The sequence below is a fragment of the Medicago sativa genome, chromosome 4, assembly GCF_051527215.1.
Source record: "Medicago sativa cultivar Bolivia chromosome 4, Bolivia_mono, whole genome shotgun sequence".
Taxonomy (NCBI): domain Eukaryota; kingdom Viridiplantae; phylum Streptophyta; class Magnoliopsida; order Fabales; family Fabaceae; genus Medicago; species Medicago sativa.
This window is the reverse complement of record NC_140752.1, coordinates 101,244,196-101,261,878: the sequence shown is the minus strand read 5'-3', so window position 1 is coordinate 101,261,878 and position 17,683 is coordinate 101,244,196. Positions and strand designations below refer to the sequence as shown.

At 36.0% G+C, this 17,683-nt stretch overlaps 2 protein-coding genes, 1 long non-coding RNA gene and 2 pseudogenes across 3 annotated transcripts; 1 reads left to right on the top strand and 4 right to left on the bottom strand.

Annotated features, from left to right (window-relative positions):
• Positions 1 to 1,658: 1,658 nt before the first annotated feature.
• LOC146934814 (tubulin beta-6 chain-like) lies at positions 1,659 to 3,597 on the bottom strand. Its single transcript, XM_085706759.1, has 3 exons — positions 3,099 to 3,597; positions 2,721 to 2,990; positions 1,659 to 2,568 (listed from the first exon to the last, which is right to left on the bottom strand). Exons 1-3 carry the CDS (start codon positions 3,493 to 3,495, stop codon positions 1,895 to 1,897), a joined length of 1,341 nt encoding a protein of 446 aa, XP_085562885.1. The 5' UTR covers positions 3,496 to 3,597; the 3' UTR covers positions 1,659 to 1,894.
• Positions 3,598 to 4,644: 1,047 nt separating this feature from the next.
• LOC146934813 (pentatricopeptide repeat-containing protein At2g01390-like) lies at positions 4,645 to 7,579 on the bottom strand. The gene is made up of 2 exons (XM_085706758.1): positions 6,628 to 7,579; positions 4,645 to 6,393 (listed from the first exon to the last, which is right to left on the bottom strand). The coding sequence occupies exons 1-2, from the start codon at positions 7,310 to 7,312 to the stop codon at positions 5,387 to 5,389; spliced, it is 1,692 nt and encodes a 563-aa protein (XP_085562884.1). The 5' UTR covers positions 7,313 to 7,579; the 3' UTR covers positions 4,645 to 5,386.
• Positions 7,580 to 8,336: 757 nt separating this feature from the next.
• LOC146934812 (uncharacterized) lies at positions 8,337 to 9,620 on the bottom strand (annotated as a pseudogene).
• Positions 9,621 to 9,819: 199 nt separating this feature from the next.
• On the bottom strand, positions 9,820 to 11,047 carry LOC146934811 (tubulin beta-6 chain pseudogene; annotated as a pseudogene).
• Positions 11,048 to 11,598: 551 nt separating this feature from the next.
• On the top strand, positions 11,599 to 13,224 carry LOC146934810 (uncharacterized). The gene is made up of 3 exons (XR_015007911.1): positions 11,599 to 11,832; positions 11,983 to 12,119; positions 12,975 to 13,224. It is a non-coding gene; the product is annotated as an uncharacterized LOC146934810 (long non-coding RNA).
• The last annotated feature ends 4,459 nt before the right edge of the window (positions 13,225 to 17,683 follow it).

The following is a 17,683-nucleotide window of genomic DNA, read 5'->3' as shown; positions in this document are numbered from 1 at the left end:
AAAGCTTATTTAATTAAAAAAAACTAAAACTAGTTGACATGAAAAAAGCCTGTTAGGCGGCCTAATAATTAAATATGAATAATATTTTTTACTATTATCACGTTTATATTTTTGCATATTTAATTTTTTTTTTGAAGAAGCTAAATTAGCCCACCCAAATTGACTTCAGAGAGAATCGAACCTGAGACCTTGAGGAGGAGGAGCAAACTCTTAGGTCCCAAGCCAATACCATTGGGCCAACCCAAGTGGGTTGCATATTTAAATTTATTATTGTAAATTAGAATGGAAATATGATATTATATTATATATAGTCATATTCTCTAAAATGTCATGTTAAATATACTCAAGGTCAAAATAAAGGCATGTTTCAACAAGGACATGGTCATGGAAGAGAAAGAGGATTCACCAATATAACAATGGTAACAAGGTATGCAGTTTTTGTGTGAAAATAGGCCATACTGTAGAGTCCTGGTACTTCAAACATAGATTTCCTAGGCTTAAAATTCCGTGACAAACAAACCTCCATGAACAATATAGAAAGGAGAAACATCAGATGACACTGCTGTTTTCCCAACACATAATGACACCAATTCTGCTCCTGCATCCAACTCTTCTAGTTTCACAATATCTATAACACCACACTTCTAAAACAAGGCGGGGCCGGTGTTCTAGACGTGTATGTCGGGCACATGTCAAACACTTACCAAAATAATAAATGCATCATTGAATTATGTTGTCCAGTGTCCATGCTTCAAAGTTCACAATCACTTCTGGTATGTACAAGAAATTGCTGGTTCCACTGAATCAAAAGGAAGATGCTGGAGTCTCAGACAACTAAGGTAATGGAGAGGTGAATCATATCAGTACCTCAATCAATTAAAATGTGAATCACAATCAAGATATCTCTTTTTCTTCTTTTGATTGAATTATTGATATTGATATTGGTGCAAATGACCTTGTTTGTCATTCCTTATAAAACTCTCATTCATACCATAACATTAAACTGTCATTCCTTGTATCACTTCTCATCATTCTGGCACCATTAAATTTATACGTAACACATTTTGAATTTATTTTGATTTCTGCCTTTAGACTTGCTAACTCACTGCATTGCAAATTTATTTTTGATCAAATTAATGTCTAATTCAGGATCAGCATTTCTAAAAGATGATTGTTCATGCTAAGGCCAAACATCATTTGTAATTCTTGGATCAAACAAATAGTCACATTTTAGATTTTAGAGGCACTTAAAATTCTTTTTTGTTATAAAGCTTTATCTTCTGATTTTGATCATTCGCACCATAGATTAAGCCATCCCTCTGCTACAGTTTTACAACACGTTAACCAAATCCCTTTTGTTACCTTTTCATCATAGAGCATTTGTGATAGTTGTCATTTTTCTAAACAACATACACTTTCCTTTTCCTACAAGTCATATTAAAATTGCTCCTATTTAATTAATCATCGTGGACATTTGGGAATGGGGTCCCATGTCTATCCCATTTGTCTATGGCCACAAGTATTTTTTTTTTTTTACCATTATAGATGACTACTAAAGGCACACTTGGTTGTTCTTGATGAAATCGAAATCCGAAACCCAATGGCTACTAATCAGTTGTATAAAGCTGGCAGAAATTTGGTTCAGTAACAGAGTCAAATCAGACAAAATGTATGCTATATATATGTGGCGATGATCTAGAAACTGTTTGGAAATTTTTCTTATAAGAAACACTTATTAAACTTCCTCATTTAGCTTATTTAAATTTAATTTTAAAAGCTCAATCCTAACTTTATATTGCTTGACCATACATTAAGAAAATCAAAGAACTTGAGTATATTATTATCCACGAAACCTTGCTTGCAGTATGCGAAGCATCAAGTTTGTAGAACATCTTCAGCTTTGAGCATCTTCTTCTTCTTGGTAATCATCACCATCTTCATCAACTGGGGCATCCTGGTATTGTTGATATTCAGCAACAAGATCATTCATATTGCTTTCTGCTTCAGTAAATTCCATCTCATCCATTCCTTCTCCGGTATACCAATGCAAGAATGCTTTCCTTCTGAACATGGCAGAGAACTGTTCACTCACTCTCCTAAACATCTCCTGTATAGATGTCGAATTACCAACAAAAGTCGAAGCCATCGAAAGGCCTCTAGGTGGGACATCACAGACACTGGACTTCACATTATTGGGAATCCACTCAACGAAGTAAGAAGAATTCTTGTTCTGCACATTCATTACCTGTTCATCCACTTCTTTTGTGCTCATTTTCCCTCTGAACACCGCTGAGGCTGTTAAATAACGGCCATGGCGTGGATCTGCCGCACACATCATGTTCTTAGCATCCCACATCTGTTGTGTAAGTTCTGGTACAGTAAGTGCACGGTAGTTCTGCGATCCTCGAGATGTCAGGGGAGCGAAACCCACCATGAAGAAGTGAAGGCGTGGAAATGGGATCAAGTTCACTGCTAGCTTCCGCAGGTCTGAATTTAGCTGACCCGGGAATCTTAAGCAACAAGTCACTCCACTCATTGTTGCTGATATCAAATGATTCAAATCTCCAACTGGAAAAAAATTAATTTGGTAAATCATATTCAAGAATAAAAGAGTTCATATATAATATAACATGAGGTGCTCATTTAATTATACTACATGCGATCAATTGCCATATAAATTAAATTATATGCATCTTATACTATATCTTATAATTACTTACAACTTGGTGTGGTGAGTTTGAGGGTCCTGAAGCAGATGTCATAGAGTGCTTCATTATCAAGGACCATACACTCATCGGCATTCTCCACCAATTGGTGAACAGAAAGTGTTGCATTGTAAGGCTCAACAACTGTGTCTGACACCTTTGGAGATGGAAAGACAGAGAAAGTGAGCATCATTCGATCAGGGTATTCTTCTCTGATCTTTGAAATGAGTAGAGTTCCCATTCCAGAACCCGTTCCTCCTCCCAAGGAGTGGCACACTTGAAATCCTATATTTATCAATCACAATAACCAACATCTTTAAATAAATTCTGCATATTCTTTTAAATTTTAATAAAACTTTATAGTATTGTGTTTATACTATGATGTTTGATTACCTTGCAAGCAATCACAATTCTCAACCTCCTTCCTTACAACATCAAGAACAAAGTCAATGAGCTCCGCACCCTCAGTGTAATGACCCTTGGCGAAATTGTTTCCGGCACCAGACTGTCCAAATACAAAGTTGTCTGGTCGGAAAATCTGCCCATAAGGGCCGGACCGGACAGCATCCATGGTGCCAGGCTCAAGGTCCATCAACACTGCCCTGGGAACATAACGACCGTTAGATCCCTCATTGTAATAAACATCGACTCTTTCGAGTTGTTGAAGTTTGGAGTTCCCTATATATTGTCCTATGGGGTCAATCCCGTGCTCATCGCATACCGCTTCCCAGAACTTTGTTCCTATTTGGTTTCCACACTGTCCTCCTTGAATGTGAAGAATCTCACGCATTTTCAACACTATTAATCAGCTAACTAACTTAGCAGAGGCAAAATGGAAACCAAACTGATTTTTCAACTGTCAAATTCTCTCCCTCTACCAGAGCTTGGACTTGGAAGAAGCAAAGGTTGGTTTGGCTGCATATATTTATAGTGAAGGATGGATCAAGTGAATGTATAAATGAAGGGTTACATATGACTTGATTGCCCTTGGAAAATGAAGGGTGAGGATGAGATCACACAGTGGATGATTGGTGAGAGATGGAAGAAATCAAATGTTTAAGTTGAATGAATCAATGATTGCCACATGTAGGCTGTTGCTTGCAAAACCGCCGGCCTTTTCAACATTGCTAAAAATGTCCATTTCTCATCATTATATTTTATGTAGTACTAACAGTAAGGAATAAGGAATTGTATGGTATGTGTAAATACCACTTGATAATAAGTTATTAAGTTTATTTTCAATATGCTCTTACACTTCTTCTATTTGTTTATTTATATAATAACATCAGCATTTTTTTTTAGTCTGTTTATTTATTTATATAATAAGATCAGCATCTCTTTTGACAATATCAAGGGTGATGCCACTTGGGAGGCTTAAACGACGTTTCTCTTGTCCATTCATTCCAAGGTGACTACAACGGAAAAATTGTGATGGAAGAGTTAAAAGAAAGGGATGGAGAAAGGAAACTGGATTTGGGAATACATATAGTAGTCAACAAGAGTTAGGGGGAAAAAGCTTGAACTATTCCACTTTCGGTTCCGGTAACTCACAATTCACAAACAAGGCCAGCAATGAATATAAAATAAAAGAACATCAACTATGTTTTCAATATGGAGGGCTTTGTAATTGTAACTCAACTCATTTGAGCTAATGGATAAGGAGTTGGAGGTCTTGAATTCAAACTCTAATCTAACTATCCCATTAGAAAAAAGAAAGAAAGAAAAAAAACTCTGTTTTAGATATGGTTCAATAGAACTGATTTATTTGAACAGGCCTACCAAGATGAATAATGTTATCTACTCAACTAAATAATGATATCATTGATTCAATAATAATTCGAGAGACGAAGGAAGGAATCCTTCCTCGTATATTCACAAATAAAAAAAATGCCATAAATGATTTCTTGAAGGATTAGTACGCACGCACAAACACGAAAAGGACAGGGGTGAAAAGATATCACTTATATACAACAACAACAACAATCAAGTTTTATCTCACTAATTAGAGTCGGCTACATGGATCAAACGACACCATAATGTTAAAAAATATATCACTTACATAAGTAGGTTAAATATATTATGTGAAGCCATTGCCATTGACAGGAAGGTAAGTTCTAATCTTCACATGAAAATGGTAAGATTGAAATTTGAGGCAAGGATCTTGCTGATCCATGTAATTGGCACCTGCCCGACTGAAAGAAAATTTACCATTGAATTAGACCTGTTTGCAGAAATACCATGGATGCCTACGAAGTAGAAGAGATACTTTGACAGCGATCATGTTTTAAGTCGGGGATTTTTTGGTAAGTGTGATAGCTGTACTCCCACAGTTTAACAACCACACATCCTGTCTCTAGCTGGGACATCAAAATTATGAGCATCTGGGAAGGGAACATCCTTCACAAAGTTCTTGTTTTATGCAACATATGGCTGCCCTGACGAGCACAAGCTTCAGTTATATATTCCAAACCATTTCCTGCAAGATGTTGCAAAGGTAGACACGTCCAGTTACGACCGTGTTGGCATTTCTCATGAACTTGATCTTGGATAAAAACATCCATAATTTCTTGACAAAAAAAGCAGGTGTCAAGCAGCATAAATGGCACATTTCACTCTCCAATAGCAACTACTCACCATGACCTCAGCTTGAATCAACAATGAGAATTCTCAATGCATCAAAATCAAAGTATTACATCCCCAACAAATAGAAGGTCACATATCCTTCCCTCTGTGGAAAGATTTTCCTGAGAATCAATATTAGAATTTAGGTTCTTCTTTGCTTTCCTATGAAGTTCTGCTTCAGAATATCTGCCATTTCTTTCCAAACCAGCTACTAATATATTAAAAGTGCCCGACGTAGGACAATTTCCTTTCTGACACATGATTTTGAAAATTTCAAGCGCCTTATTAACTCTTCTAGCAGAGAAGTAAATGCTAATTAAGGCAGTGTACGTAGCAACACACTTATGATTATCAGGTAATAGATTGAAAATCTTTAAGGCAATAGATGGCTGCCTAGCACAACCAAGCCTATAAATTAAAAGCGAAGCCAGATAGATTCCAAGAGAATGTCCAGCTCTAGTCATTTCCCCAACAATTTCCACCAGTTTTGAAAACATATTTGATCTATTCAACAGTCCCACTAAGGAAAGATATCCTGTTCTCTCAATACTTATTCCCATTGTTACACTGTACTTGAAAGCCAACAATGCACCATCAGGTCGACAACAATTACAATTTACCTCTATAATGGTTGAGATAACCTTATTATCTACAGATATATTCTTATCCATCATCCCTTGAAGTAAGTGGTCAATAGCAACAACATTTCTATTTCCCAAGAGAACCAATAAAAGCTCTTTATCTATATTAGAAGAAGAATCAGCAATGACTGCGTTGCTGCCATTTGCCTTCTCCTTAAAGCTACTATCCAAATAAAAGTGTGGATTGACTTGCCTTAGAAGGGTATCACTCTCACCAGCAATTTTTAAAGCTTCCATTGCTTTGACATAAACACGGTAACGAAGAACAAGACGGTTTTCTTTCATATACTGAAGTATTTTGGTCATGAACACAGTCCCACCAACTTTAGAACACTTCTCGATTAGAATATTACATGCAGCTTTATCAGGTTCAACTCCAGCCTCTTGCATCTTTTCAAAAATCTCAAGAGCTTCTTTGCATTTTCCTAAAATCCACAAAAGCAAAAATTAAACTTTTGATAAACATAAGACTGAACAACTAAGGACAGGTGATAAGGTGTAGTGTAGCAGTTAGAAGCTTCTCAATTTAAGCAAGCAAAAAATGCACTGCATAAAAGCTATCGTTCTGATCTGCTGAATTTTAAAAACCAAAGCAGTACGTTGTTTGTCTTATTAGTTCATTTAGACAATATAACAAACAGGTTGAAGGCAAGACTAACCAGAGGCAATAAGATGGTCCATTAGAACTGTATAAGTGTAGCAATTTGGAACGCAGCCATTGTGAAGCATCTCCTTGTAAATAGCAGTAGCTTCCTTCACTCTGTGATTATCAAACAGAATCTTTATAAAAGCAGTATAAGAAACAACAGTTGGATAGCAACATCCCTTTGATTTCATTTCATTCCACAATGCAATTGCTTCATCCACATTCCCAGAAGTCGAAAGCCAATGCATCATTGAAGTGTAAGTAACAGAATCAATCTTAATCCCTTTGTCCTGCATTTGATTGAAAACGTGTTTCATTGATGAAATTCTCCCTGCCTCACCGAAAATATCTAGCATGGTTGTGCAAGTGAATTGATCATGCTTAAACCCTTTGATACGAGAAGCCCAGTTGAAGAACAACCACGCTTTCTCCATTGGAGGGTGTGATTTGAGAACCTGATTGACAGTGTATGAGTCCCATTTCAAAGGGAGATTTTGAAGGTGTAGTTGAGCGAAATCCCAAGATGAATACTTTAGGGTTATGTAAATATTCCCAATTACGTTCCTCATGTACTCTCTGCTGCTGGGTACAGGAGGAGGAGAACTCTGGAAGGAATGAATGGTTTTTGTGGAATGAGGAGAAGGAAGGAAGAGGTTTTGGAGAAATCCATGAAGCTTTGAAACTCTCATTCTGATCATGTTTCTGTGAGTCAGTAGAAAGAATTAGCATTTCTGCTAACAATAATCAATAATTACATCTCCCATATCAAGAACACGAATATATATGAAGCTATAGTTCCAACTTTTCTTGTTCAAATGCAATTGGGTTCACTCAAAAACTAGTTTAAGCCAACTGGTGCAATGTAATTCGTAAAACAGAATATCACAATTCGTAAAATCACTACAAATTACATAATCTATATATAATTATAAGACTTGGCAGTATTAAAATACTAAACATAATATTCTTTCCATTCTAACTTGTTTCATTCAAAACTAAGTTTTATAACTCATGTAATACCAAATTAACCCAGTCATGTCATAATCATCTATGCTGATTAAGAACTTGACAAATTTTATAAGCATGTTGTGCTGATTCTGATTCAAGACATCAAAGACTTATTGCGAGAGAATTGTCTCTTATGCATTGTCCACACATTCGTGAAAGACAGTCAAGTGTTGTTTTTACGATCAAGTTTGATGCTTCTTCCAACCTTTTAAGCTCTTCGTTCATGCTTCTTCTCCTCCAAGACTTGAGGACATCCTTAGAGCACCCACATCCATGCCACTCTACATGGGTGGTATAAATGGGTCCCACGTAATACTTTATATTACTTCACACTTTCCAATTATTTAAACCACTCAACTACATTTTTTAAATATCCATACCACTCTTACAAAACTTACAATGAGTCCCATTAATCTTACAATATATTCCAAATTATAGTTTACATTAATATATAAAATGTATAATCAATATATATAAATGTATCTCACAATATACTCAAAATGAATTAAAATATCCAAAATAAATAAATAAAATCAATTGAAAAATAAATAAAAAAATTGAAAATAAAATCAATATGTGAATAACGGCTACTTTCCACTATATTATATTTTTTGATAATAATGCATGTCGCATATACATATATAGTTTACATAATAATGTCAAATAATTCCAAAATACATAATAATTAAATCCAACGAACATCCCTAAAAAAAATTAAATAAGTTAAACATATATAATAATATCAATTAAGTCCATATTTATCTCTAATCACGCCACATAAAAATTCATAATCTTGTAGTTGTCTTGGATTCATATTTGATGTATCCTTTGTGAGTATTTCTAAATCATTGATCTTCGATCTTTCCCTATCATTTTCAACTCTTTGCAACTCGGCATCAACCTTCTTTCTCTCTATCTCCATTTTTTTCACTCTCAAAACGTGCATAATCACGTGCAAACTCTGACATTAATTCAAATTTTTTGTTGAAATCATCTTTCAAAGCATCAAATTTGGGAGTAGAAATTTCCACAAGCTTTTCTTTTCCCTTCCTTTTTGCCGCCTTTTGACCGATTGGACGTTGTGGTGGATTGTATTCGCTTGTTGGTGTTGGTGGGTTAGAAGATGCCGAATATGCTCCAGAAGCTGAATTCTTTGTTCTTTTTGCGGACGGTTCCAATACACAACCTGCAAGCCATTTCAGTTCATCTCTCAATAATTTCCATGCATTCTCAAGTGTGAATGGTTCACGTACATCTTGGTAATAAATATCTTTTGCAGCCGAAATGTTGTCGCTCTCGGAGGCACCACTTTTCTTTAGAGCGACAACATCTTTGTAGCACCCAACAAACTTTGAAATAGATGGATTGATTTTTTTGTGCCATCGACCTTTAAGTGCCTCTGGTTTTCTCTCTTGAAAATTCTCGTCGCGATGGTTGTTATAAGCTTCACCAATCCTCTTCCAAAAACTATCTCCTCTTTGATCATTCCCAACAATTGGATCCTTTGAAATATTGAGCCATGATTGAATGAGAAGTTCATCCTCCTTTGGTTTAAATCTTATTTTCGCCTCCTTTGGTTGAAATCTTTTTTTCGAAGTATTCGCAACCGACGTAGCTCTGACTTCTTCACCAAGATTAATTGTTTCCAAGCCATCTTGGGTGCAAGGTTGTGGTGTTTCAATCTCTTGATCATTTAATTGGACATCACTATTATTCATTTGCACTTCATGAGACATGGTGGGACTAGTTGATTGAGATGAAAAATGTTGATAGTGATATGGGTAAGGTGGTGTATGATATGGATAATTTCCAATGCGTGGATTTGGGATAAAAGCATGATTTTGAAAATTTGGGTTATGATGTGAGTTTGGGTTATTGGATGCATTTTCAAAGTAGGAGACATTTTGTTGATTTTGGATGCATGGAGGAATGCCACCATTTTGCAAGTAGTTGAACCAAGAATTATTGTGGTTGGGGTTCATTGGCAAATGAAATGTGTAGAAGAAAAAGTGTGTTTTTTTTGAGTAAAGAAGAAAAAGTGTGTTGGTAACAATTATAATGGTAAATAAAATCTTCACAAATATATGCAACGGTAAGAAAAAGTTGCAACGGTAATAAAAATATTCAAAGATATGTGCAACGGTAATATTAAGTAGTTGGTAACAATTATAATGGTTCTTTTAAAAAAAAAAACCAATTATAATGGTAAATAAAATCTTCATTTATTGTTTAATTCATTTATTTCAAAAAGTGTGTGAGAAAGAGAAAGAATTGCTCTAAGACACAGTGGTAGAGTTTGGAACCGGTAGCCAAGAAAAGACACCAACTGTCGTGCAATTATCCATGCCTTCCAGACACAGTAGCAACACGTGGACTTTGTGTGCCAAAAGACACCACCGATAATGGTGCTCTTACCGGATGCAAGAGCAACTTTCCTTCTTGTAATAAAGAAAAGGGAAATGCAATTTTCCTTCATTATCAAGGACCATACACTCATCGGCATTCTCCACCAATTGGTGAACAGAAAGTGTTGCATTGTAAGGCTCAACAACTGTGTCTGACACCTTTGGAGATGGAAAGACAGAGAAAGTGAGCATCATTCGATCAGGGTATTCTTCTCTGATCTTTGAAATGAGTAGAGTTCCCATTCCAGAACCTGTTCCTTCTCGCAATTATCCATACCCTCAGTGTAATGACCCTTGGCGAAATTGTTTCCGGCACCAGACTGTCCAAATACAAAGTTGTCTTGCCGGAAAATCTGCCCATAAGGGCCAGTCCGGACAGCATCCATGGTGCCAGGCTCAAGGTCCATCAACACTGCCCTGGGAACATAACGACCGTTAGATCCCTCATTGTAATAAACACTGACTCTTTCGAGTTGTTGAAGTTTGGAGTTCCCTATATATTGTTCTATAGGGTCAATCCCGTGCTCATCGCATACCGCTTCCCAGAACTTTGTTCCTATTTGATTTCCACACTGTCCTCCTTGAATGTGAAGAATCTCACGCATTTTCAACACTATTAATCAGCTAACTAACTTAGCAGAGGCAAAATGGAAACCAAACTGATTTTTCAACTGTCAAATTCTCTCCCTCTACCAGGGCTTGGACTTGGAAGAAGCAAAGGTTGGTTTGGCTGCATATATTTATAGTGAAGGATGGATCAAGTGAATGCGTAAATTGAAGAAGAATAAAAGAGTTGCATATGACTTGATTGCCCTTGGAAAATGAAGGGTGAGGATGAGATCACACGGTGGAGGATTGCTGAGAGATGGAAGGAATCAAATGTTTAAGTTGAATGAATCAATGATTGCCACATGTAGGCTGTTGCTTGTAAAACCGCCGGCCTTTTCAACATCGCTAAGAATGTCCATTTCTCATCAGAGGCATTTCTCATCATTATATTTTATGTAGTACTAATAGTAAGGAATAAGGAATTGTATGGCATGTGCAAATACCACTTGATAGTAAGTTATTAAGTTTATTTTCAATATGCTCTTACACTTCTTCTATTTGTTTATTTATATAATAACATCGGCATTTTTTTAGTCTGTTTATTTATTTATATAATAAGATCAGCATCTCTTTTGACAATATCAAGGGTGATATGCCACTTGGGAGGCTTAAACGACGTTTCTCTTGTCCATTCATTCCAAGGTTACTACAACGGAAAAATTGTGATGAAAGAGTTAAAAGAAAGGGATGGAGAAAGGAAACTGGATTTGGGAGTACATATCGTAGTCAACAAGAGTTGGGGGGAAAAAGCTTGAACTAAAGCGACACTCATTTTGAAACGAAAGGGAGTACATATTTTAAGCCAGCTGATGCAATGTAATTCGTAATACAGAATATCACAATTCGTAAAATCACTACAAATTACATAATTTATATAAAATTATAAGACTTGGCATTATTAAAATACTAAACATAATCTTTCCATTCTAACTTGTTTCATTTAAAACCAAGTTTTATAACTCATGTAATACCAAATTAACGCAGTCATGTCATAATCATCTATGCTGATTAAGAACTTAACAAATTTTATAAGCATGTTGTGCTGATTCAAGACATCAAAGACTTATTGCGAGAGAATTGTCTCTTATGCATTGAAAGAGAAATTATAGCATCTTCTTATTTCATATGACATTCTCATATTTTCCCTAAGTCCATCGACCAATCCCTATGCTATCATCTTGTCAAATAATTTTCGTGTAAGTCCTTTTGCATATGCGTTCTTCCATTTTATTTCTTGTCTCACTATGAAATTCTAATTCTAAGCCATTTCCGTTTTCACTAAACCTGTCTTTGGAAAATTGCGACTACGCCTCGTTCACCGTCTGATTGGGCTAATTTTTGGACAGCGTGTTCCCAACATGCGGATCTTCATTTTCAACGGTCTGATCGTCAAAATAATTTATGGAGTGATAGAAAACGTGTATGCACCGTAGCTGTAAGTTTGAGGTGGTTTAGAGTTCCGTTAGGAAGAAAAGCTGTCGAGGTAAGGGCTTTTTTCCCATACGTTCTTACTAATTGTTAGGAATGTGTTATTAAATAGTGGTAGCAATTGTTGTCTCTTGACAAGAAAAACAATTAAAATATTTCCTTACGTGGTAAAATCTAATATTTTAAAAGAGTGATTATTTTAATTGAGTTTTATATGATAGTTGTGTATAATGTGATGTGGAATGATAATTGTATTTTATTTTATTATGTTCATATGTTTTTGTGATGCTGAGAAAAACATGTTAGATTTTGATTAATTAAGGAAAATGAAAAGAGAGGAAAATGTGAGTTTTATTGAAAGAGTTATTTTGATCATGTTCATGGTGATGTGAGATATATAATTATTTTCTGTGTGGTGCCTTTGTGGCGGGTAAATATCATATTGCATTGTTGTGCCTAAGTGGCGGGTTACTATTATATTCTGTGTGGTGCCTTAGTGGCGGGTTACAATTATATTCTGTGTGGTGCCTTAGTGGCGGGTTAATATCATATTGCATTTATTTTCATGATCATGCATGACATATGCATCTGTGTGGTGCCTGTGTGGCGGATTATTTCTGTGTAATGCCTGTGTGGCATGTTATATCCGGATCATATAATTATAAGAGGATGCATCTTACGCATAATTGCATTGAGTCAGTTGTATATTTGTGATTTTATAATTGATTAAAATATTATAATGCAAAAGAAATGGGTGTGAACTTTACTTAAAGAATATGACTTGAATGTATTTTTCTTAATTCTTTTTTATTGAGAAGTTTTGATATCATCTATTTTATAACATTGTTTCTTGTGCTTTGAGTATGAACCAATTTGGATAAGGAAATTGACCCTTACACCAACATTTTAGGTACCCATGAAAATGAAGAGATGTGTTTGCTTTGGTGTTTTGCTTGAAGCGCGACGAGGACACAAATTGGATTTTTGATCGAATTGTAATTTGAAAAGTGATTTGAAGGATATTTATGTTAAGAATTTGTGTATAGGTTTTTATTAAGAATTTATTATTATTGAGGAAAAAAATAATAGTGATTTTCTAAAAATGAAAATGAATTAGGCGTAATGTCTTGGACCAAAATTCAGGGCGTTACACTTTTCAACTTTCTCGCATAGCACCTTTAAAATTGAAACAAGCTTCCTTTACAAGTAATTGAAGCACAATCTATCGTAGTTCTCCAAATTAGAGCATTGCAACATGAGATATAAAAGATAGTATTTTTAAATTGGTAGATTCATAAATCAATTTTGGTTAAAGAGTGTTCTTAAAGCATTGGTTAAAGATTGTTATCGAGCGATTTATATTATTTGTCATGTGCTTTAGTTATTTTTAGTCGAATTTTCTTTCAAAATTTACAGTTTCATCTTTTTAATTGGTTGAACTACATATTTACAAAATTCATATAATAAACAACTTCAAATTAAGATTCATGTTGGAATGAACTTGATATGGGACCACAAAGAATAGATGAAAACAAAATTTAAAAGTGCAGCTTTGGATAAAAAAATTCAACATGGAGGAGTTCATAGTAGTAGAAAAGGTAATGTGTTATTTTTTTTTTTAGGGCAAAAAGGTAATGTGTTATTAAACGGTGTTAAAGTGGAAGAGTGATGTTTGTCAATTTAATAACAAAATAAGAGAGGTTTGTGTTTAATTTAAAACTAAAAGGGGTGTTTGTGCTATTTAACTGAACTTCAAGGAAGGTTAGTGTAATATAACCATAAATAAATTGAAGTTTTATGTTGGTATATATTAGTTTTGTCCAATTTTGTAAGAAAAAGAAATAGTTTTGTCCAATCCAACTCAGTTGTTATGAACAATCCGTAATATATGTAAGGTCCGAAGTTAAAACCCTGACCACTAAAAAAAATAACGCTAGTTATATTGTCACATAAATTCACGTCTAAAAGATAACTACGAAACATTTGATCTTTTTTTTTCTAGAACATTTGATTTTTATTGGACATTTGTTTTAAGAATTGATTTTTATTGGACGTTAAAACCAATTTATAAACGGTGTATATCTTAGTCAAGTTTTTATGGGACAAACCTCCACCCCTAATCCATCTACAACCAACAAACAATATGTTGAATAAATCCGCAGCCTTTTAACCCTTCCATTAATCGTCGGCTTCAGAGTATCAACTACGACATTTGAATCCATGTTGATATCAACCTGCCTAAAACACGACACGAAATAAACTTCAAACCCACGACACTCCCCAAAGCTTCGTAATAAACATAATATAACATTTCAAGATATAATTTGTGTGGTCTCTGGATGATTTACAACTTGGGGTTTGTTATTTGACTTGGCTCCTTGATTTTCTTGTAATGACGGGAGGATTACTTAAAATTTTAGTACCCATTGCCTCTCTTGCTCTCTATTGAATCTTATCTCTTTCAAAAAAAAAAAAAAACTAAAAAATTTGAAAAACCCACATAACCAATGGCGGAGTCAGGAATTTTATAGAGACTGGACAAAATTTTAAGCGTATATTACATAATCGAATTTAGTAATAGCTTTGATGCACCCACAATTACTGTGTAATATCCCGTCTGTCAGTGTTTGAACTGTATCAGTCGATCGTCCCAGAGAACTTATTTTGAAAGAAAGTTTAATGGAGAATAATCATTACGTAATATCAGCTTATTACGGATTAAGTATCAGAGGCGTATATAACACGCTTAAGTCAAGGGATTTTGGTAATTGCGCACTCAAAGGATATTTATTTTGGAAAAGGCCCAAAATATCTCATTCCACCTTATCCTTTCTCTCTCTTGTCCTTGGCAAAAGGCTTTCTCTCCTCCTTCTCTCCTCTTTCTCACGCCATTCTCTCTTCTTCTTTCCCAAACTTTCCTTAAATCTCATCCTATCATGGCAAGCCTTTACACTATGTTCCTTTGTGGTCTTTTGAACTTGAGGAAGCTTGGGTTAAGGTTGGTTTCTCTACTTCTCCTCTCAAGACATGGATTAAGAAGTTAGGGTTTTGGTCAAGTTGGAAGTTGAAGCTTGATCTTGTGCAAGCTATGGATTCTTCATGGCTAAGAAACAAAGAGAAAGATGGTTTGAAGATTGATTGGTGAGCTAAGGCCTTGGATGTTGGTCAATCAAGAATTAGGGTTGTTGAAAGAAGCTTTGGGTTGGATTTGAGATGAGCTAGCAAGGATGAAGAAGCTTAGGATAGCAAGAAAACAACAAGAATGGAATGGTATGATCAAAGAAAGCAATAAGGACCAAAGCTAGGGTTTTGAGGCATGAAGTGAAGTTGATGCTTGGAAGCTTTTGGGAATCAAGTGTAATCTTTTAGGTGAGTTCCTTAGATAGTTCCCACCCTTGGGATTATGTGATTCAAGCTTGCAAGAAAACATATATTTATTTAGTGTTTATATATAGAAATTATTACCCCATTTGTATGCCATGCTTACTGGACTTGTGAATACTTGTTAAGTTCATATTTTACAGGTTTCTAATGATCCTAAGGGTCATATAGCACTTGGAGATGCTTGGTTTGAGGTTTTTAAGTCAAAAATATCAATTTTGAGGTTGCTGGACTGTCACAGCTCGCCATGGCGAGCAAATAGCTCGCTAGGCGAGCTAGGAGGCCGAACAGGGGGTCCTGCTCGCCCCCAACTCGCCATGGCGAGTCGGAGCTCGCCTCCCACACTAATTCACTCGCCTAGGCGAGCAACACAGTGGGAAAACCCATTGTTTTGTTCGCCTCAGGTCGTTTCGGTGTTTCGTGAGCGGTTTTTCTTGTGCAGTCATTTTTAAGAGAAATAAACCCCTCAAACCAAGATCCTAAATGTTAAAGTTTAAAAAGGAGACTTTCTTATAAATGAAACAAGTATTCGGCAAGTGGGGTAAAGCATGGTAAACGAGAGATAGTACAAAAGAATCGGGTAGCAAGATAAGCATTCGGGAAGGGAATGAAGTAGAGTCTTGACATAGCTTGTCAAGAAATAGAATAGAAGGCTAGACATTAGTAGTATGCTTGATAAGTGTGATGCGATATAAGTATTAACTTCGCATAGAAGCAAGTGCCATACGAGTATGGCAAGGCGTGATTCGATTTCATATCCATTGACAAAGTAAGTCAAGCAAGCATTAAGCTTACCTCTAGTGGGATCGTTTAAGGGTCCGAGGTAAAAGAGAAGGCATGTTTAAGTTTATTTTTCATGCATAAGACTAAGACTTATAAGAAAGAAAGAAAGAAAGAAAGAGTGTCATGTCTCTTGTTATCCAAATTGGATTCAAGGGGTTCCCCAAGGGGAATGGTTAAGCCGCAAGGGAGCCGCATTTCACTAAGCTAAGGTGCCGTGTCTTTTGTATTCCATCCAAGGTTGGGTACAAAAGGTTCTCCAAGGGGAACAGGGTAAGCCGTAAGGGACCCGCACGTTCACTAAGGGAGTCCGGTGCGCTCTTGCTAAGCATTTCACCGGTAGTAAGGGGTTATCTTCCGGGGTTACTCCACTCGGGACTAATCCATAAAATGAAGTCAAGATAATTGTTTGTTACACGCTAACATAATCAATGAAGCTGACAATGCATATTCATCATACATTTATGTGTTATGTCATAGAGCCTTGGTATAGACTGTCAAGAACTAGAAAGAATATAGAAGTAAATAGTCAAGAACTAGTAAGCTAGAAAGAGTCACTTTTGTGGCAAGAGATGATATGTTGTTAGATGCAACATATTCAAGTAAGCAAAAAGCAAGTTCAGAGAGTTATGCCGACGACGATCATAGGTTTCCCCTAATCGTCCGATTTATAGTTGTGTCATGACTTTAGCAAGTGAAGGCATTGATGCGTAAATCGTATCTTGGCATTGCGGTTTTAGTTTCCCCTTAACCGCCATGACACGTGTAAGATGAGAAGCCTATAACAAGTAAGATAAGCCTATGACGGGTCTAGCATGCACTACCGTCTAGGGAAGCAAGACTCCACACACGTATAATCAACCGTCAGGTTGTATTGTAGACACGTGGCGACGATAGGTTTTCCCCTGAGGTTGCCTATAGCCTAGGGTTAGGTGGAACTCACTGAGACATTATGTCTCATCCCAATCCTTATTTGTTTCAGATATCAGGATGGTTTGCAAGCTAGTAGCCGAATGGAGGCTGCGACAAGTGTTGGTTCGTACCCGATGCCGGATGATGTGGATCTTCAAAGATGTATACATTATGTATTAGGAAAGTTTAAGATGTAATCTCTTGTACGAATGCATGTTGTTGTATAAACATTCATTTGAAATTTTATTGTTGTAAATTTTAATGTATCCAGTACTAAAGATAACGCACGTGCTAGACTTTCTAGATACGTCTAGTATTGGTGTTACATTTGGTATCAGAGCAGGTCGATTCAGATCGTGCCTTGGGTCAGTAAGTTACAACAAAGGTAGTGGGACCATTGGGTTCCAGGTAAATGTTCTAGTTGTTGTTGTTAGTTGAGCTTGATCAACTCAATCTAGCATTCGACGATTAGAACGGATGCCTGAGAGCTGAATAGGACCCTGGAGGGACGAAGTATGTGATGAAGATGCACTGAAAAGTGTGAAC